The sequence below is a fragment of the Paroedura picta genome, chromosome 12 (genome assembly GCF_049243985.1).
Source record: "Paroedura picta isolate Pp20150507F chromosome 12, Ppicta_v3.0, whole genome shotgun sequence".
Classification (NCBI taxonomy): Eukaryota; Metazoa; Chordata; class Lepidosauria; order Squamata; family Gekkonidae; genus Paroedura; species Paroedura picta.
The window spans coordinates 11,633,940-11,655,188 of record NC_135380.1 but is presented as its reverse complement, the minus strand read 5'-3'; the positions used below and the strand labels follow the sequence as shown (position 1 = coordinate 11,655,188).

At 42.4% G+C, this 21,249-nt stretch overlaps 2 protein-coding genes across 3 annotated transcripts; both read right to left on the bottom strand.

Annotated features, from left to right (window-relative positions):
• Nucleotides 1-1,981: 1,981 nt before the first annotated feature.
• Nucleotides 1,982-8,366, bottom strand: LOC143821852 (uncharacterized). 2 transcript variants are annotated; one of them, XM_077306273.1, is made up of 7 exons: nt 7,894-8,366; nt 7,607-7,669; nt 6,317-6,347; nt 5,521-5,585; nt 4,628-4,699; nt 4,155-4,277; nt 1,982-3,628 (listed from the first exon to the last, which is right to left on the bottom strand). In XM_077306273.1, the coding sequence occupies exons 4-7, from the start codon at nt 5,582-5,584 to the stop codon at nt 3,498-3,500; spliced, it is 390 nt and encodes a 129-aa protein (XP_077162388.1). In that variant the 5' UTR covers nt 5,585; nt 6,317-6,347; nt 7,607-7,669; nt 7,894-8,366; the 3' UTR covers nt 1,982-3,497. The 2 variants fall into 2 exon arrangements, with proteins under 2 accessions (XP_077162388.1, XP_077162387.1); XM_077306272.1 differs by lacking the exon at nt 6,317-6,347 and having other exon boundaries at nt 7,894-8,358.
• Nucleotides 8,367-9,848: 1,482 nt separating this feature from the next.
• CHEK1 (checkpoint kinase 1) lies at nt 9,849-20,497 on the bottom strand. The gene is made up of 13 exons (XM_077304864.1): nt 20,225-20,497; nt 18,616-18,700; nt 18,131-18,354; nt 17,489-17,553; nt 17,337-17,406; nt 16,673-16,861; nt 15,814-15,918; nt 15,401-15,496; nt 14,278-14,386; nt 12,737-12,914; nt 11,830-11,961; nt 11,581-11,682; nt 9,849-11,087 (listed from the first exon to the last, which is right to left on the bottom strand). The coding sequence occupies exons 1-13, from the start codon at nt 20,439-20,441 to the stop codon at nt 10,992-10,994; spliced, it is 1,668 nt and encodes a 555-aa protein (XP_077160979.1). The 5' UTR covers nt 20,442-20,497; the 3' UTR covers nt 9,849-10,991.
• Between the last annotated feature and the right edge of the window lie 752 nt (nt 20,498-21,249).

Sequence of the window (21,249 nt, the reverse complement as noted above, 5' to 3'; positions counted from 1 at the left end):
TCTCCTTCTCCAGTGGGCAAGATGTGGCCCTAGACAGGGCAGACTCCTCCTTCGATTAGGCACCACTGGGACTGGCACTGGGCACACCTGAGGTGGCTGTTGGCCATAAATCAGCCGCCGGCGCTCTCTCTCCTCGCAGGTCTGAGGCGCCGAGGCCGTCTCTCAGAGAACTTCCAGACAAACTGCTCTTCCTCCCCTCGACTTCCGGGGTGGTTTGGCAGCAAGGCTGAGGCACTGTCCCCTGTCAGAACAGAGGCGAAGGACTCAGCTTTTCATTTGGGGCTATTTCACCCCACTTTCTTCTCTCTCTCTCTCTCTTTTTTAAAAATATTTATTTATTTTAATTACTTATTTAAACAAGGCCGCAAATATTTAAAACAGTGGCCCATAATATCGGAATTCTGAGTCATTCGCCTTCCTTCTGAATCTGAGGTAAAAATTTCTCTTCAGCTTGCTGAACAGTCCTCTCTCGGAGGCGGCAGAAAAAGAACTGAGGGGAGAGTGCTGACCCCTCCCACATCATGTGACTTTGGGCGGGAAAGTCACCCTCTGTAGGGGAGGGGTGAGCACTCTTGGGAGTTTCTAGAATTTTATATGTATAAAAGCGTGCGAGTTCCTCTCCGTGGCAGGCCTGCGATTCCGCAGAACCCCCATGTGTGACTGCACAGAAGCCACGAAGATGAACAGTCTTGGGATAGCTGAAAAGTTTAAATATTCCATATAAAATTTTTAAAATAAGGAATTCTGCAGGGCCCTCAGGACAGAGCTGTTCTTCTGGGTTTATGATTGAAACCCAAGGTACATCAGATCTTCAGCAGACCTCCCTACTAAAGTCAGCTCTATTTAAGGAGTTGTCATCTTGCACACTGCTGCCTTCTCTCTCTTTGTGATGGGGGCATACAGCTTTGTATCTTATACGTATCTTCTTCAGACAAGTTTAATGATAAATAATTATACAATTTGATAGTAGTAAATTCAGGGTTGTTTTGCATTTTAATATTTAATATTCTCACCACCATGTTATTTTGCAGAGAATATCCAGAGTTTAACCTTTTCAAATTAAAATCAAGACCCAATGGCTTTTTACTTCACCATATACCAAAATTTAGCTCTACAAGAAATGCCAACAATAAACCATCATATTAAAGTTCTAGAAAAACTATTTGTCATCTAGAGCTCAGACTGAACTCATGCTAATATCAAAAGCCAGATGACAGTGGAGGGCCACCTAATTGGACACACTCCTGCCTGCGATGCCCAAAGACAAAGAACCAACAGAATGAATCATAAGGCAAGTAGTACAGCATAAAGATGAACCTAAAGGGGAAAAGCTCTTAGACCGTTTACGCACTGGAGGTTTCATGCCGGGATGCAGGCTGGGGCTTTAGTTGTAGCAGGTTGCTCCACCTCTTCCTGCACCCACATGGGGGAGCATTTGGCCCGGTGTGCCTCATCCACCCTTGAGTTGTGCTTCTGCACGGGAGCTGGGGGCAGTGAAGTTCCCAGTGCATAAATGGTCTTAAAACCAGAGCTATACCAGTTTCTATCCTTTCCCTAATGAGGCCCAGAGTTAATGTTCAGCTGCATATTTAAAAATGGCTCACTGATCTAAGCTAGGGTACCAGCCTAGTTTAAAACACAAAGGATCCTGGGATCAAATCTTGCTGAGAATGGAACGGATTAAAGGGGACTGACACTGAGATAACTTCTAACCTAAATGGGAAATCTACATGTTATACATCTGGTGATATGATTCTAAAACCATTTCAGTTCCAAGTGGTGACCAAACAGAATGTTTATGCTCTCCATTGTTTGTAGCTGGAGGGTGGTGCTTCCCCTCCCTTTGTGAGTGTTGTCTGATTACCTGATATCGCAACACAAAGAAATTACAAGCATTTTCTCCATTCTGATTCAAACTATGCGGATTTCCAATAAAGAGCAAAAACAGAAGAATTCTATGCAAAATATACAATCAGTCATATTAAGTTTAAACATCCTTTATTGTGCAAAGTGTTTTCTTCCAGGATCTTTTTCTCAGACATACACACATACAAAAATTCACATTATTGTACATTGAATATGATCAGACAGGAGGACAGTTCCAATTTCTAGGGGTGTGGTGATGGGGCGCAAGACATAATTAAAATGTCCCTGAGACATCTGGGGCAATGAAAATCATGGAATGGAAACCTTCTGTTCTATTCTTAGAGGCTCAACAGGTTTTGTCAGATTTTGGGGGATGTATATGCAGATTAGCTAACAGTAGAAAGTTTAACAAGGCTTAAACAATAATTCTTGTAGTTCCAACTCATGTCCTTGTTAGGGCCAAACTAGTTAATACAAAATCCCTGAGGCTGTCACAAGTGTATGATACCATTCTATAAGCTTTGTGTTGTTGCTTTTAAAAACCAATTGAAAATGTCACAGGGGACATAATTTTTCTAGGAACTGCAGCGGGAGGGGGTGGAGCTCCTGAACTCCCTCCCCTTCTATTTCCCAGCACCAAAATGGTGGAGTTTGGGGGTGGGCCTTGAGCTTCTCATCCTCCTGTGGTCCCATGGTGTTTTGAAAAGCTTTTTTTTATAAGTTCTAAAAATGGCAGTATTTGCTGGCAGGGGTTCATGGTAATTGTAGTCCATGGACATCTGGAGGACCACAGGCTTACTACCCCTGCTCTAAAGCAACCATTTCTCCAGGGAAACTCATCTCTGTAGTATGGGTATGAGCTGTAATTCCTGGAGAACCCCATGCCCAACCGGAGACTGGCATCCCTAGTTCCATTGCTAGATATCAACAATTATACATACTGGATTTTATTTCTTTACATTTAAAAATAGTTTAAAATGATTATCCACTTTAAAATTTGTACACAGCCCACTGAAAAACATGCTTGTGGTTGCCTGCTATTGAACAGGTGGGAAGTGAAAGACAACTGTGCAGGTGAGAAGAAATCTTCCCCAAATCAACATTTTCTTCCCATTGGCCTTCGTTCTGGTAACCAATTATTAGACATTCCTAAAGAATCAGCTGCATCAACAGCATCCATCGGCATGTTTCTAAATATCGCCTTGAAACTCACATTTATTACTGTATAAATAGCCAGTTTCATCCCCCACTGCTGAAATTGTAATATTCAAGGTTAACAGCCATCTTATTATTTCTTAGACTACAGGTTTATTGTGCTAAAAGCTTTGAGGGGTTGCATGAACTCAATCAGCACGCACACTCGCACAGATAGAGAGCAAAGATGCTGTGAATTGTGATACTGAAAGGCCATTAAATGAAAGGGAGACTATCTGTGAAGCTAGACACATTTGGAACAGCTGAAGCTAGGTTGACATCTGTAGTGACTAAGAAGGGCTTTTGTTTAAACACTGAGTAATATAATTAAAATGACTGGAATTCTAATTCTGCAATTTTATACTGGAGACAATTTGAAGGAAGCATTCATCATACTACCAGATCACTTAAGAACAAAGCTGCTCTTAACAGCTTTACTACCAGACATTCATGGAGTTACAGAGTTCTCTAAAGCAGCACCAGGTATTAAGGCGGTAGGTATATTTGATCCGGGACTCACTTTTGCAGTACGCGGTGCAACCCCGCTGAACTTTTACAGTCTTTCGCACTGTGAGTAAAGAAATGGAAAAGCGATCAGTATGAAGGCCTTGTGATAACAATTAGCCACTGCCATTTTTCTGTCCATGTTAGCTGTTCATAATTGTTCATGTTTTTAGAATGCTGAAGTTTTTCCAGGACACAGGCATGATAGGAAATGTATCAAGGCTCCCCCAAATTATAATACTAGCCATGCCTTCAAGCCCATGGGCGGAAAATATACTGCATTAAAAAATTATATTCTAGGTTATTTCCTGAGACGTAAGGTGGCTAACAATGCAACAGCATGTTGCTTGATCGCAAAAAGGCAGGCTCAATTCCCTGCCTAAAACAACTGTAAAAAGAACATCAGGGCCCATTCCGGACACATTGGATAAGGCACTTTCAATGCACCTTAGAAGTAGATTTTCCTGTTCTGCACAGGGAAATCCAGCTACAAAAGCACATTGAAATTGCATTATCCAATGTGTGTGGAATGGGCCCTGGTCACCTGAAGAAAATCATTTATCTAAATAAAGTTTTTGTTCTGAACTCACTTCGAGAAAACCTTTGTACATAGCAGAATTGCCATTTGCCAGCAGTGCATTCATAGGCCTTTGTTTTACAATTGTTGTCAGATCCAACATCAGTACAGCCAAGGCATTTGACACGGTTGGGTGCTGAAACGGGAAAGGAGAATGTCAGAGATGCTTAACCCAGACGAGGGTTACACACAGCAGTAGTTAATGTTTGGTTCACAGGTTCCTCACAAAAATGGACTGAGGCCATAGAGACAAGGTCTTGGACAGGGTCTTTCTTTGTAGATAAAAGCTTTCTCCTGTGGGAAAGGATTTTGGCAGGAAAAATGTACGATCGTTGGAGGAAGAGGGGGGTTTACCTACATGAACCCCATGCTGGGCTAAGCAAATTGTTCTTAGCAATAGATCCTTTCGCAAAGTGCCCATATGTACCTTTCTCGGAATCAATAAATAGCTTTGAACTCTTTTCTACAAGAAAAGTCTCAGCTTGCCTCGTTTCCTGCGGGACAGTATCCTTGGTTCGTGACATCCTTGTTCTCCATCACACCTTGTTCGATCACTATCTGGCAACATAAAATAAATAAACAAACATTTTAATAAACACTCAGGATGGGTAATGTGAATCAACAATCAGTAAAAATGTAAAATCATATATAAATTCCATAAATATTAAAACATTCATTTTCTGTAGCTCCCAACTGGTTTAGAGTGGATGGGGGGGGGTCAGAACTTTAGAGCAGGGGTAGTCAACCTGTGGTCCTCCAGATGTTAATGGACTACAATTCCCATGAGCCCCTGCCAGCATTTGCCAGAATTGTTCATGGGAATTGTAGTCCCTGGACATCTAGAGGACCACAGGTTGACTACCCCAGCTTTAGATGACAGATCTTCTCTCCATTGTAGTAGTGAGGCCAGCACTCCGTGATGACCCATTAGGATTCGACCATAGGCCTGGTGGAACAGATCTGTCTTGTAGCCCCTGCTCAATTTTTGTGGGTTTTTAAGCATTCACTTAATCTTTCTTGACAGGTTTTTACTTAACCTAATGTGCTAAAAGAGTGTAAAAATCAGAGCACATGGCGGTCCTTAACACCCATACCTGCAATAACAAGTTGTGAGTTTTGTCCAGCAAGCTGCTGAACAGTTTGACATCTGCGGTACAAAACTCCACAAGCAGCATTTTCATACTGGCAGATGAAACGGTTCTACTCCCAAATCCCTAGTATCTTCACTAACCTGTAGCTCAAGCACCTTCATTATGGAGGTATGCTGTCCTTCAGCTAACAACAACACAGCCCTTTAGTTCATGATTCTCTTCTTGAGTTCCTTCCCAGTCAATTAGATGGCAATAGTTTCACTTTTCTTCCCTCCTTTAACAACCTACCTATTCCTACGGAGAGCATCACTAAGAAACACAGTGCCAGAATATCATTCATCTGGATTTTCATTCTGAAAATGTGAGTTTGAAAAACAGAAAGCCATATAAGTTTAAAGAGCACATCCAGCTTTCAAAACATCAACCAACAGATGAATGGCAGTGACCGTCTATTTTCAGTATTGGCTTATTCGTTGCAAGGAATAAGTAGAACTAGATGGAGAAACGGGTATTGAGCTAAATGTACCAAGAATCAGGCTGTGTAGGGCAGGAGGGGGAAGGAGTCCACAAAGCCTAAAGAACAATGCAGTGACCAGATAGCTGATCCAAGCCCCATTGTTATTGTTAGGTGCAAAGTCATGTCCGACCCATCGCGACCCCATGGACAATGATCCTCCAGGCCTTCCTGTCCTCTACCATTCCCCGGAGTCCATTTAAGCTCACACTGACTGCTTCAGTGACTCCATCCAGCCACCTCATTCTCTGTCGTCCCCTTCTTCTTTTGCCCTTAATCGCTGCCAGCATTAGGCTCTTCTCCAGGGAACCTTCCTTCTCATGAGGTGGCCAAGCCCCGTTAACCATTATCAAATATTTTATTATATTTACACCTCAGGTTTCAATCAGGGCTTCACAATCTCCTTCTTTTAGATTAAGAGTTAGCCTTTCCATTTTCTGGATCAACAAAGTCTCTCAGTCAAACTGCAAATAGACACTACAGGTTGATTCATAAGGGGATGAAAAATGTGACAGGGCAGAGGAAAGAATGATTTTTTTATTGTTCTTTTAAAAACACAATAGCCCTCACCTTCAGGCTGACCCAACAGCACAGTTAATGCCTGCAAAATGGAAATCATAACCATGTAATATGAGAGTTTCTCCCTTGAGTAGAACAGGTCAAGACATGTAGTTCTATACCAGGGGTAGTCAAACTGCCGCCCTCCAGATGTCCATGGACTACAATTCCCATGAGCCCCTGCCAGCAAACGCTGGCAGGGGCTCATGGGAATTGTAGTCCATGGACATCTAGAGGGCCACAGTTTGACTACCCCTGTTCTATATGATGTGTGGCTGGCCAGCACTGTCCTTATTCTGCACGAAGGCAAAATAAGCATCACTCTCTTCGCTTTTTCCAGTGTATGCTCTATTAGCTTTATTCCAGCTGCATAATTTTAAAGACAGCCACGTTTGGATTAAAAGGGCAATAGAAAAAGACACAATCCGCATATTACCGGCTACACACAATAATATAAAGGCCTCTTGAAGAAAAGTTTTTCATACAGTTGTCAGCTTAGATATACTTTATTCCAATAGATTCAGTTTTAATATTCTTCACTTCAATTGTAGTCTCCAATTGTACTGCAGTGAAAAGCAGCTTGGAGTGATGTCAGACAATTATCTTTATGGTTAACTCTGGATGTCGGCGGTGATAGATCTTAAACATTGGAAGGGTAAATGAAGGGCAAAGCCTTTTATATAAAGATATATCTGCGTCTAATGCTAATGCTGGGAGCCTAATGTTGGGAGCGATTGAGGGCAAAAGAAGAAGGGGACGACAGAGAATGAGGTGGCTGGATGGAGTCACTGAAGCAGTCAGTGCAAACTTAAATGGACTCCGGGGAATGGTAGAGGACAGGAAGGCCTGGAGGATCATTGTCCATGGGGTCGCGATGGGTCGGACACGACTTCGCACCTAACAACAATATCTGTGTCTGAAGAAGAATTATTGAAACAAGGTGAGCTACCTGCTTGTCACTAAACTACAACACGTGAGTGTAATTGAAGTTAAGAATATTAAAACTAAATCTTATGGAATAGAGAATATCTAGGATGTCAACTGTATGATGAACTTTTCTTCAAGACGCCTTTATATTATTGTGTACAGCTAGTAATACACAGATTATGTCTTTATCCAATGTTTGATTCTGTGTATCCTTTTATGTATATTATTAAATTAGAAGGACAGCTATGATAGCTAACTGGCTAACATTACAAAAAAAGAGACTCTGTTTTTGTACCCTCTGGTTGACATATGAGCATATTTTTCACACTGAATGACTGACTCCACTGTATATAGAATTAGCAAAACAGTACTTACATGGACATTTGGGACCCACCAAGTTTGTAAGTTCAGAAGTACTAGTTTTGGCCTTGTTACTATCTATAAAGATACACAAGAAATGCAATGTGATTAGTATAAGCTGTTACAATATCTTGGCAGGTTTTTTTTTCATCTTATGCTATGTTTCCTTAACTGTTATTGTATGCAATATATAACCACGACTGATGACGTGCTCTTTCCAGCACTTGCAGGATAAAAACCGATACAATGCTTTTAAAACAATAATCGACTTTTACTTTACTGAACATTACTCCCTGGAGTACCTTAAGACACAGCGGTATTTCCCTTCAACTCCTATAACTGGCTGGTCCAACCTCAGTAGATGCAGTCCGTACTGCTCCTTTGAAGAACATGTATCAAAATGTTGCATCTGTTCCAAAAATAATAGAGATTTGGTCAGTGGTGAAATCAGCTGACCACAAGAAAAAGGTCATGGCGTGGGCGATCAAAGCAGGTGGGAATGTATGTAACATCTCATCCCAACAGCACTGCCATCTCATTCTGATAATAACCCTAATGGAATGAACTACTGGCGCCAAACAAACTGATAATGTTGAATTACTTAGCAAGCCTTAGTACATCTGGTAATAAAAATCAGCAATGGCCAATCTGCACTTTAAGCTAATAAGACGCTAGGGTGGTCCAGTAAATAAAACACTGGATTTTAGACTCAGAACTATGTCCCTCCCCAACCACTTTGTCTTGGACAAGGTCTTTTATGTTGCTCTTTTTAAAAACTGGAATGTATTACACAAACTAGTTATGAGAACAGAAAGTAAATTCTGTAAGCAGCATCGACTCCATTAAAATCTACTTTTTGGAACACCTTAAAGACACAGCTGTGTTTCCCTTCAACTCTTACAACTCTGACCAGTGAGACCAAGGCCCTCCAGAACGTTTATTTTATATATATTTAGGCTGCCCCTCTCTAGGAACAGTTTTGGGATAGCTGAAAAGTTTAAATATTCCATATAAAATTTTTAAAATAAGGAATTCTGCAGGGCCCTCAGGACAGAGCTGTTCTGCTGGGTTTATGATTGAAACCCAAGGTACATCAGATCTTCAGCAGACCTCCCTACTAAAGTCAGCTCTATTTAAGGAGTTGTCATCTTGCACACTGCTGCCTTCTCTCTCTTTGTGATGGGGGCATACAGCTTTGTATCTTATATGTATCTTCTTCAGACAAGTTTAATGATAAATAATTATACAATTTGATTGTAGTAAATTCAGGGTTGTTTTGCATTTTAATATTTAATATTCTCACCACCATGTTATTTTGCAGAGAATATCCAGAGTTTAACCTTTTCAAACTAAAATCAAGACCCAAAGGCTTTTTACTTCGCCATATCCCAAAATTTAGCTCTACAAGAAATGCCAACAATAAACCATCATATAAAAGTTCTAGCAAAACTATTTGTCATCTAGAGCTCAGACTGAACTCGTGCTAATATCAAAAGCCAGGTGACAGTGGAGGGCCACCTAATTGGACACACTCCTGCCTGCGATGCCCAAAGACAAAGAACCAACAGAATGAATCATAAGGCAAGTAGTACAGCATAAAGGAGAGGAACCTAAAGGGGAAAAGCTCTTAGACCGTTTACGCACTGGAGGTTTCATGCCGGGATGCAGGCTGGGGTTTTAGTTGTAGCAGGTTGCTCCACCTCTTCCTGCACCCACATGGGGGAGCGTTTGGCCCGGTGTGCCTCATCCACCCTTGAGTTGTGCTTCTGCACGGGAGCTGGGGGCAGTGAAGTTCCCAGTGCATAAATGGTCTTAAAGCCAGAGCTATACCAGTTTCTATCCTTTCCCTAATGAGGCCCAGAGTTAATGTTCAGCTGCATATTTAAAAATGGCTCACTGATTTAAGCTAGGGTACCAGCCTAGTTTAAGACACAAAGGATCCTGGGATCAAATGTTGCTGAGAATGGAATGGATTAAAGGGAATTGACACTGAATGGGAAATCTACATGTTATGCATCTGGTGATATGATTCTAAAACCATTCCAGTTCCAAGTGGTGACCAAACAGAATGTTTATGCTCTCCATTGTTTGTAGCTGGAGGATGGTGCTTCCCCTCCCTTTGTGAGTGTTGTCTGATTACCTGATATCACAACACAAAGAAATTACAAGCATTTTCTCCATTCTGATTCAAACTATGTGGATTTCCAATAAAGAGCAAAAACAGAAGAATTCTATGCTAAATATACGATCAGTCATATTAAGTTTAAACATCCTTTATTGTGCAAAGTGTTTTCTTCCAGGATCTTTTTCTCAGACATACACACATACAAAAATTCACATTATTGTACATTGAATATGATCAGACAGGAGGACAGTTCCAATTTCTAGGGGTGTGGTGATGGGGCGCAAGACATAATTAAAATGTCCCTGAGACATCTGGGGCAATGAAAATCATGGAATGGAAACCTTCTGTTCTATTCTTAGAGGCTCAACAGGTTTTGTCAGATTTTGGGGGATGTATATGCAGATTAGCTAACAGTAGAAAGTTTAACAAGGCTTAAACAATAATTCTTGTAGTTCCAACTCATGTCCTTCTTAGGGCCAAACTAGTTAATACAAAATCCCTGAGGCTGTCACAAGTGTATGATACCATTCTATAAGCTTAGTGTTGTTGCTTTTAAAAACCATTTGAAAATGTCACAGGGGACATAATTTTTCTAGGAACTGCAGCTGAAGGGGGTGGAGCTCCTGAACTCCCTCCCCTTCTATTTCCCAGCACCAAAATGGTGGAGTTTGGGGGTGGGCCTTGAGCTTCTCATCCTCCTGTGGTCCCATGGTGTTTTGAAAAGCTTTTTTTTATAAGTTCTAAAAATGGCAGTATTTCTCTCTGTTGGACCTGGAGATTTCCTACTGTCTAGTGTTACCTTAAATGGAACAAATAAAAATCTGAAGGACTAGAAACATAGCGTCATTATAAATCAAACAACATGTCATGTTAAGGACCTCATTTTAAATTCCTAGTATTTTGTAAGCTAGTATCAAATTTACAAAAAGTGAACTTTTGATGAAACGTTAAAAACATGAATGCTACAGCTTTTCACAGACTTCAATTTCCATTGTTTTGTGACTACAGCAGTTTGGAGAAAGAAAGGGACGCAGGCATTTGAGTCTTGAATGAGGCACAATAATAGTTCTAAGAACTTTCCATAAACTAAGGCACTATCAGCTTTGCCATGATCACAGTGAAATTATTCATATACTTGTCACAAGCAGTAAGTGGAGTTGCTTAACCCAGTAAAGCACCAAAAGTCTGATTCATACTGTAGCAGGCATAAATGTCTCCCAGGAGAAGACTAAGTCAGAGTGACAAGATCCAACGCTGATCAGCTCTCAACTTCCATCATGTGGCTGGAAGCCACAGTTTCTGCACACTGACAACATCACTAAGTTTCCCCTTGATCTTCAGGAAATGTCTCTTGAACTCCAGACCATCACCCTACACAGGAAAAGAACAACAAACACATCAGCAGTAAATCAAGTGAACCTACTAGGCCATTAAGACTGGAAGGCTCAACTCCAGTGGCCTTGCTCCGCCTGAGACCCTGTATTTGGGTTGGATGAGGTTTCAGCAACCCTGCATTATTAGCAGAAGCTTCTGTAAACAGGGTGAAAAGAACTTTGAAATTAATGTAATTCCCACCACCACCGTAATTATTTCAAATATCAGCCAGTTTTGTTTGCACTGCTGAAGGTCTGCCATTGCTTGGAACATTGATACTGTTAATGGCTTCCTACATCAAAGAATGATTGGACCCTCTGTTCCTCAACTTGCAGGATGTTGAGGTTATGAGGAACAGAGAATCCCCAGATCAAATCAAACACTTGGCTTTATGTCGCATCACCTAAAAATGATTCTATCCTGTGACTTTTTTGTTTGCTACAGAACATCAGGTGCGCACGCTGAAACTTTCCTTAGAAATTTGGCATACCTTCGACAGACGGAAATCCACAAGAATTTTGTCTTCCATTTCCACCAGGTTTGCCTTGAAAATCAGTTTGTTGTTTCTTCTGTCCATGGTTGATATGGTGACCTTGCCAAGGAAAAATAATTACTGCTTTATTAGAAGGGGGAAAAGACACTGGGGAACATATGACAAATTCTGACTGAAGGTCTCTTTTACAGCCCTCTTTATAATTATGTCATGGCCAAAAATAAGTCAATGTCAATCTGTTTTTACCTGGTTTGTGCAGCCTTTCTTCCAAATATAGCCCATCTTCTCACAAACCTCCTTCAAAATGCTGTATGACTGAGCAGCATCCAGCTTCAGAAAGAAACGAGTCATTCTCTTCACCAAGCGTTGCCAAGGGTTCTGCAAGACACAGCCAGATGCCATAAAGCCAGCTAGGAGCTGAGTAATTAAAACGAGTCTTCTCAAACAAACTCTGTTTTAAAATGAAAGGTTTATATCAGGTTTTCATGTGCTCGGACAACAGGCTGGGTGATTAAATGAAGCAAACCTGTGGCTAAGAAGTGACATACAGATACCAGTACAAGAGATAAAGGTAAAGGTATCCCCTGTGCAAGCACCGAGTCATGTCTGACCCTTGGGATGATGCCCTCTAGCGTTTTCTTGGCAGACTCAATAAAAGGTGGCCTTGCCAGTGCCTTCCCCAGTCATTACCGTTTACCCCCCAGCAAGCTGGTACTCATTTTACCGACCTCGGAAGGATGGAAGGCTGAGTCAACCTTGAGCCGGCTGCTGGGATCGAACTCCCAACCTCATGGATGGACAGCTTCAGACAGCATTTCTGCCGCTTACCACTCTGCGCCTCAAGAGGCTCTTTTAGTAAAAGAGATACTTCCTACAATAATGAATTTCCAATCTAATTTAGCAAGCGTTTGCAAGTGAATCTGCCAGTTCCCACAGTTCAATCTACTTGCAAAGTGCACCGAAAGTGGATTATCCTGAGCATTTGAAAGTGTGGCAAGTCTCAGCAACAATAAAAATTACTAGAATTGAACTGCTAGCTGGTTGGCTACTAAGTCTGAGTTCAATAGGAAATGCACACGAGTATGTATACTTGGGATTGTATGTCACGGGATTCTGTGTGAAGTTAAATTAAAATATTCGTGGACAAGGTTACCTGTGAAGAACTTGGCGTGCCAAGCAACTGGCTGTTCAGCAGCATGTGTTCAGGGCAGGCTGGCTGGGAGAAGCTGATCCCTTGCACTAGCTTGTCAATACTTGCTGGACTGCTGTCCAACAAGGAAAGGCCAGTTCCCAGTTCTGGCTGAGAATTGGAACATGTCATTCTTTCCTCACTGCAATAAATATTTTTTTAAAAAAAGAAACCCAGAGAGAAGGAATTATTTAAACAGAAGATTTTCTAAAGTTGCTGAATCAGAAGATTACTGATATATGTTAAATACCACATTTCTATTTTGTCCTACCAAGGAGCTCTTTAACTCTACCCACTCTCTTTTTTAAAGTCCTCACAACTCTGCAAGGTAGGTTAAGTTGAAGAAAAATAAGTGGTCCATAGCTGCCATTGCACTATATGCAACCTCAAAGAGATATGCGGATTCAATTGTCTATGTCAACTACAAAGTGTTTGTTTATTTATTTTTTATTTATTTATTTATTTCTAAATTTCTATCCCACCGCTCTCAGTGAACTGGCTCGCTCACATATATTCTACTAGTCCACAATCAGGTCCAAATAGCAACAAACCACCCATGTAGAAGTACTGCTTGACAGGAGGTGACCTAGCTATGGTCTGGCTCTATGCGAAGGCATTTAATTCTGCCTCTGCTATTTATCAGGAGCAAAGCGTTCACAAAGCACTGGTCCCAAGCTAAGGAGAACACTTATTTCAAAACCCTCAATTTCTATTTTAAAAGAAAACAGATATGGTAATTTTCCAATCAAGGGGAAAATGAGTTCTCTACTTCAAAAGGTCTGGGAACTCTGTGATCAGATGTTTTGGAGTATGTTCCTGGGTAGTAAAAGTGCTTTATTTAGTTGTACATAGTTTTCTTGGTTATATTAACCAATGAAGGTTCTTCTTTTTCCCTCAGTGGTTTTAAGGCATGTTGATTTAGAACCACCCCGTCCTATTCTGCATTGCATATCCATGGTTATCACACATAACATTTCCATCCAACTTGAAAAGAGAAGGAATAGAACAGAAGTTGTAGCTTTGTTAATACAATATTTAAATGCTTTAAAAGCCCGCATTAAAATCCCACCGGCAGCTCAACTCCTGAATTTGCTCAAAGCAAGATGGGAAGAATGCCATTTGATACAAAACATAGGGGTCTATTAATCTCTGTGGCACAGATGGTCAGTCTTTTTATCAAGTATTTCACAGGCATCCTTGTAGCATGCAGAGCACTGCTTATGCTGTCCATCATCTAGGGATTACAAAGATAGAAGGGTGGGACCCAGTACAAAAAACAGAACATTAACCAAAACAGGGGACACTGGGATGCTTGTATGGAAGCACAAAACGGCTTCCATACAGGTATCCCAGTGTCCCCTGTTTTGGTCATCACTAGGAATAACATCAAGAGGTAGGACATGATGGGAGTGGCAAGGAACACCCAGGTCTGATAGGCCAAAAGAGACATCTAAACTATCAATTATAAAATATTAACTGGACACTACAAGTAAACTGATTACCACCTGTGTGCAGTTTTCACGGGTGAGAAGTCCATGTCAGACCGAATGTGCTTAGAAAATGCTCCTGGAGAATCTGAAAGTCCCCCTGAAGAAACACGAGGTCGCTTTATACCTAAGGAACAAACACCACAGTCATCAGTACGCAGAAATTATTTTTCATCCCAGGACAGGCAAATCATCCTTGCTTTTTGATACTGGGTGTCCGGCTGCAACCTGCCTGATAATGCCAAGGAAGTCTGGACTATCTAGAGCAGGGGTAGTCAAACTGCAGCCCTCCAGATGTCCATGGACTACAATTCCCAGGCTCCTGGGAATTGTAGTCCATGGACATCTGGAGGGCCGCAGTTTGACTACCCCTGATCTAGAGCTTTGTGCAAGTTAATTTCTATCTCTCTTGAAAATGCTAGAAGAAGCTAAACCAAAGTATTGCCATTTTTAATATACACTGATGTCAAAGCAGCCATACCAACTTCAGGAGTAAAGGATCAAACGGAAGGGAGGAAAATGATAGCAGTGTTATCATAGTCAACTTTTTCAGTTGCTAAATAAGCCTGCAGACACAGACTGTGTAAGCCGAGAACCACTTTCTTTGATGTCATTTTTATTCAGAGAAGTACTGCCAAAAATAATTTGTCACAAGGAAAAATTATAACACGGAAAGGGATTTTCACTCTGACTTTCTCTCAAGCCGATATAAGTTTATGAAGAATCCAGGAAGGGCCTTCAGTAATAACCCTTGAAAAATGAACTAAGAATATAATAGAATCTAGAACTATCCTTGATGGTCTTAAACTAGATAAAATACTCATTTCACTACCTTTATGCAAAAGAGCCAGATCCTGACTAAATTTCATGTCAGAGGAATAAACTTTCCTGCCTCCCCACTCCCACTGATCTCCACAAAATAGCTGCTCCTGGGGATAGAAGACTCCGACAGAAGTCTCCAGCAAGAACAGGTTGGTAGAAATTGCCGGCTGTAGTATGGATGTAACCCACAATGAATTTCTTTCCATGGTATGTCCTCTGTACTATGCAGAATAAGGAATCTATTAAACGTTCTGCAGACCTGTTGTAAGGATTTTAGAAAACACTGATATATACTGAAATACATTTTTAAGATACTTACCTTTCTTTAGCGGTCTTGTATACCACCTGTCCTTTTTTATGTCTGCAATAGTAAGCCGCGATGCAGGGTTCTCTGTTAGTAATTTGAGAAGTAAAGCTGGGAAGAAAAACGAACAATCTGGTTGTACAGGACTTAGAATTTCAGAAGCAACCCAAGAAACTTCCACCATAACAACTGTCAACAAAATCAGCATCTCAACCTCAAATAAATTTGTATTTTTCCTCAGTGTGTTCAGTAGCCATTTAAAAGGACTACAAAATCAAGGCTTTTGGTTCTAAATATCCCCTGAAGGATGTTTTCTACATACAAAAATATTTCTACAAGCATAACGTTTAGCATTTGTCTAGTGTTTTCAATGTCTGAAGCTTCCAAATCCCTCCAAGAAGCAGATTTTAATTAGTCAAATGAGATACCTAAGGGCAATGAATCAATCTTCTTCCACGGTGAAAGGTACGTTTTCTTTTCTTTCCAATCACAGTATTCTTGACAAGTGTCACTAGGCTGGTCCCATGGTAATTCTGCAAGAAAGGAAGTCAAATTTCTTAACAAGCATGGAAGCAATCTCAGAGAAAGGCAACATTTACAAGGCTGACTCTTTGTCATGAGGGTTTTCATCCTATCAGAAAGAGGTACTCCAGAACTTATTTAAAAGTTTTTTTTTATACCCTGCTTTTCACTGCCTTACAATTGCCTTCTTTTCCTCTCCCCACAAGACACCCTGTGAGGTAGGGTGAGGCTGAGGGGGCTTCTGGCAGGACTGCTCTGTGACTGCTGTGAGGAGACCAAGATCCCCCCAGCTGGCTGCATATGGAAGGGGAAATCAAACCTGGCTCACCAGATTAGAAGCTGCCGCTCTTAACCACTACACCACGCTGGTCAATAGCATTTACCGTTGCCCTGAGCTAACCCTATCTCATCACTTCTTGAAAGCTAAGCAGGTTAGCCCAGGCTAGAATTCGGATGAGAGACCACCAAGAAAATACATAAGTGTTTTAAACCAGTGGTCCGCAACCTTTTTCAGGCTGTGGACCGGCGGGGAGGGCACTCCCATGCATGCGTTGCTGGGTCACGCACGCGCATTTGCGCCATGCGCGGCCGCAAACGCGCATGCATGGCACTCCCGGTGGTTGGGGACCACCATTTTAAACTATATATATATCCTGTATATCCTGAGAATACAAAGGTTGTACTGGTAACCTGTACTATTGTTAAGAAAACCCACTATGTGCTAGACAGTCAAATCCAAGTTCGCAAAACAAAAACATCCCTTACCTCCTGCCAACATCGCAGTGAGCACTATTCCACAGGACCAGATATCAACGGGCTCTGCATGAAAATCTTTTCTTTTAAGGACCTCTGGGGCGATATAGGGGAGTGTGCCACACATTTTGTTCAACAATCGCTCCCGACCATTGTATTTAAACACTGTTGCTAGACCGAAGTCTGATATTTTGAGGTTATCTAAGCAAACAGAAGTAGATAATAATTATTTTTTAAATTTCTATACCGCCCTCCTGAAACTGGCTCCTACTTTATAATGTAAACCCTCCTTTATTATTTTTCTTCAAGTGCAGCAAGATTCTGAAATAATCTAATAAGTATTACAAATACAAAGGCAGCACCACTCCATGTGTAGGATTCTGGAGTCAAACAACAGGGGATAATGGCTGCCATAATGCCTTGCATGGGAAATACCAAACTGGATGTTTACTGAGGAAGACAGGACAGACTATGTGATCCAATAGCTAGAAAGATTAAGAGCTACATCCCAAATCAAAAATGAATTTAGTCAGACAGAAAATTCTCAGTTGCTAAATAAGCCTATAAACACAAACTGCTTAAACAGAAAGTCACTTTCCTTGTAAACATTGTTTCTTAGTTTCCCAACAGCTACCTGTTTTCAGGTCATTAGGTTAGAATTTTTTTTTAATCTTACCTCTTTCATCTAGCAAGAGATTCTCAGGCTTAATATCCCTGTGTGTTACGCCTATGCTGTGGAGGTAGACCTTTAAAAACAATACATGGCATTAATTTAATGTTCTTCATGAGGAGGGGGGGGGGAGTTTGAAAAAGTACAAAGAAACTTACCACACCAGCTATAAGTTGGTGGAAAAACTTTTGTGCATCTGGTTCAGGCATTCCTATATCTGGCTCTGTAAGAAAACATCTTATCAGGAAGCTGTTGATAGTTTGTTCAAAATATAGTTATACCATGACATATGATATAATAATGTATTATAAAACTCTAATAGTTTGTCCTGAAATAGCTGTGGTTTTAGGCTCCAAAGCAGCATGTGAAAGAACAAAGATTTCAATCTGGATACCCAACTGAAATTTTCTGGATACAGAAAATCATTTAGCACTTGTGCATGTAACCAAGGCACAGTAAGCCTATGCAGCTTGAACAACACAGAAGCAGAAATGTGGAGAGGAATGAATACTTTTTTAATAGCCCCATTCCTAAACCTCAGGGGAGAGTTGCAATCTAAAGACAGCAGAAATGATATAGACATAAGAACCCCAGCCCTAAAGTAGTGCCCCCAAAAGATTTTACTACTGCAATATAACCACAGAGGAGTCTTCTTTTCCTGTCTTTGTAATCAGGACTTAGTGAACAAATGGAATATCAACAGGCAAATCTGGGCAGATTTAAGAGTAGATCTTTCAGTTTTACATCCAAATGTTCACCTTCACCACTAGCATCACCATGTAGCCCAAAGCACCCAGTACCTATTCGGTCAAAGAGTTCTCCTCCACTGCAATACTCCAAGAAGAGATACTGAATAGTGCCTTCTCGTCGGTGCCCATAGAATTTTACAATGTTTTCATGATTTAACATTTTGTTGATGCAGATTTCCTTCTTAATCTGATCTGGGCACTCCGCTGCACGTTTCATGTCAACAATTTTCACTGCAACTGCTTCTTCAGTGCGTCTATTCACAGCTAACTGAACTCTAAAGGATGAAAAACATGATTACAAAGGAGAGAGACAAGTTACCTTATTATTTTCTGCTAGCCTTAGCTCTGACCACTGCCCACAGTCCATTCTTTATCCTTTTAGATGAAAATTCAAATTCAATATTTTTTAAATTCCTTGAAAAAAATGAATTAATTGTATCAAGAATCCACAATTTATAGTGTCTCCTTATTCTGCAGTCACACAAGCATTTTCTACCTCTGCAAGGCATGAATTGTATGTGGGTGACTATACTTACTCTCCATAGGCCCCTTCTCCCAGGGTCTGCACTAGATCCCAGTCCTCCACAAAGGGTACTGCCATGTTTACAAACACCACATACACTACAGAAATAAAAGAAACAATGGATTAATCACACAGAAGCAGCTTCTTGTACCTTTTTTTCTGTAACACATAGTTACTTGGCATGAAATTATGTTAAGACAAGACACCTTGCTCCAACTAGTAAATAGCACTGTTAATTTCCTAGCACAGCCATTTATGGATTTCCCCCACACCTTTCAGAACTTGTTGATTTGTAAATTCTGTCAACCTACACCCTGCAGAAAGAAGCATTTAAAAACTGGCAGCATATTTAAGAATGTTTTCTTCTCCTTTACTATGGAGAATGGCTGAGGCAAGTGGATATCTCCTAAATGCCAAGATGCTTAATGTGAATTGTGAAGTTCAAGAATAAAAGCTACAAATGGCTGTCATTCCAAAACAACATCTCAGGAAGTTACTTAAAAATCATTCATTAGTAGCCACGTTGTCCCAGGGAATAAGAAATGCAGGGCAAATGACAATATATTTTATGGGACCAACAAAAACATTCAAATTTCAGGTAGCACTATAGTTTTTCTAATGTTTGTTCTTTTGACAGTGCAATCTGTATGGTACTCTACAGCAAGGGTAGTCAACCTGTGGCCTTCCAAATGTTCATGGACTACAACTCCCATGAGCCCCTGCCAGTGTTTGCTAGCAGGGGCTCATGGGAATTGTAGTCCATTAACATCTGGAGGGCCACAGGTTGACTACCCCTGCTCTACAGAATTCAGATGTATTGTTCTTATTATAGGAACAACAAGTGAGCATATAACAGAAGCATGCATGGGGGGGGGGGGACAGGGACACCAGGAAGTAGCCCCATACCACATGGGCACCAAGCCAGTGCAGATACAAATGGCCAGCTCCACCCTATGATCAGGGCTGCTTCTCCCAAACACAGACCAGTCTGGAAGCCTCGTTCAGGTCCGCACAAAAGCTTGTTTCCCTCTGCACCTAATGAATGATAGGGGGGGGGGGGCTGGGCTGTACAATGTAATATAGCTTGCTTGCAGCCTACCACCCCTAATAAGAGATTACTATCTCCCAATAACTATTACTACCCCCAAATAACGGAGGGCCGGTGCAAACCACTTATTATTTCCATCCCCAAACACCTGGAAGAACTACCTGGGGAATTAAGTCAACAAGGCCAAGGTTTTCCAGGCCTCCGAGCACAATTATCAGGGGAACAGAATCCTTGATGAATTACAGGGTCCCCAAAAGCAAGCACGGGTCAAGAAGTGCTTGGGGAGGGAGGGAGGTGGGGGAGAGTAGGTTAGAGATTAGAAAGCTCAAAAAGCTGTATTTAAAATGTGCCTCGGGGTGTGGAGGGCACTAAAGCTTAGCCCCCAAGACACCCCGTCCCCCAATTGCGTCTGCCGACGAGGCAGCGGGTCAGGGAGGAATTCGCACCCCACGGACGGCGGTGGGTGGGTGGGGGGAAGCAGCACCGCCGCCCCCATCAGCAGAGGAAACCGGCCGGGGCCAGGCTGCCCTGGCGAGGCATTCCGCGCCCGAAATAAACGGCCGCCCCGCCTCACCCGCCCGGCGGCTCCCGGCTCTGCGGCTCCTCAGCAAGCGGCGCTTCCCGCCAAGCAGCACCAGCCGCCGCGGCGACGACGAGGAGGAGGAGGAGGAGGACGACCAGGACAGGCCACGGCGGGCAGCAGGCGGCGGGGAAACGAAAAGCGGCGGCGAAACCGACTCCGGATTCCGGCGCCAGCCCCGCCCCCGGCCCGCCTCGGCGCCCGGCAGCATGGCGCGCACGCCCCACCTCGAGCCCCGCTCGCTTGCTGGCGCGGAAGCCGCCGGCGGACCCTCCCCGCACGCGCTTATGCCGCGCCCCCCTCGCCCCGCGCCAACTTTCCTCTCACTGCGACCCCCCCGGGAGGCGGGACGGCGCCCTCAGGCCCACAAAGGTGTTCTCCTCCCCCCGCCAGGTGCGCGCGCGAGCCAACCCGGGAGAGTTGTAGCCCGGCCTCCTGCGGGTGGTTGCCACCCTCCGGTCGGGGCCTGGCCTGGAGCTCCCCCGGAGCTACGACGAGTCACGCTGCAAAGATGTGTTCCCCCGGAGACAATGGAGGAGCCCTTCATTAGGCTGCGTGGCTGTGTTCCTTTTCCCTCTCCCTCCCTTTTGTTATCGCATTTTATTCATTAAAGCATCGCTGTCGGGTATTTCCTCGTATTTTAAGGTGGCCTGTTTTAGTAGAAACTCTAGTGAACTTCTTGCTACCAAAGTTTTGAAGATATTAGTGGGTGGGGCAATGTGATACATTGGTTATCAACCCTGGAGGCTTTGAGCAGCTGCCCAGGTATTGGAAAGCCTCTCTGGTAAGGCTTGTTCATATCCCTGCTCTCTGGAAGAGCCCAGTGGATCTGCCTTGGGTCTCTGAGCCTGGCCTACATCACTGTCTTCTTACGAGGGTAAAATGGAGGAACCATTTGTGTTGATGTACTAGGCTCCTCAGAAGTAGGGTTTAAAAAGAAAATCCCATAGCTAACACTGAATTCCCCACCGCCCCAAAAAAGAAAAAAAAAAACAGACAACCCTAGCAAGTAAGGCAGG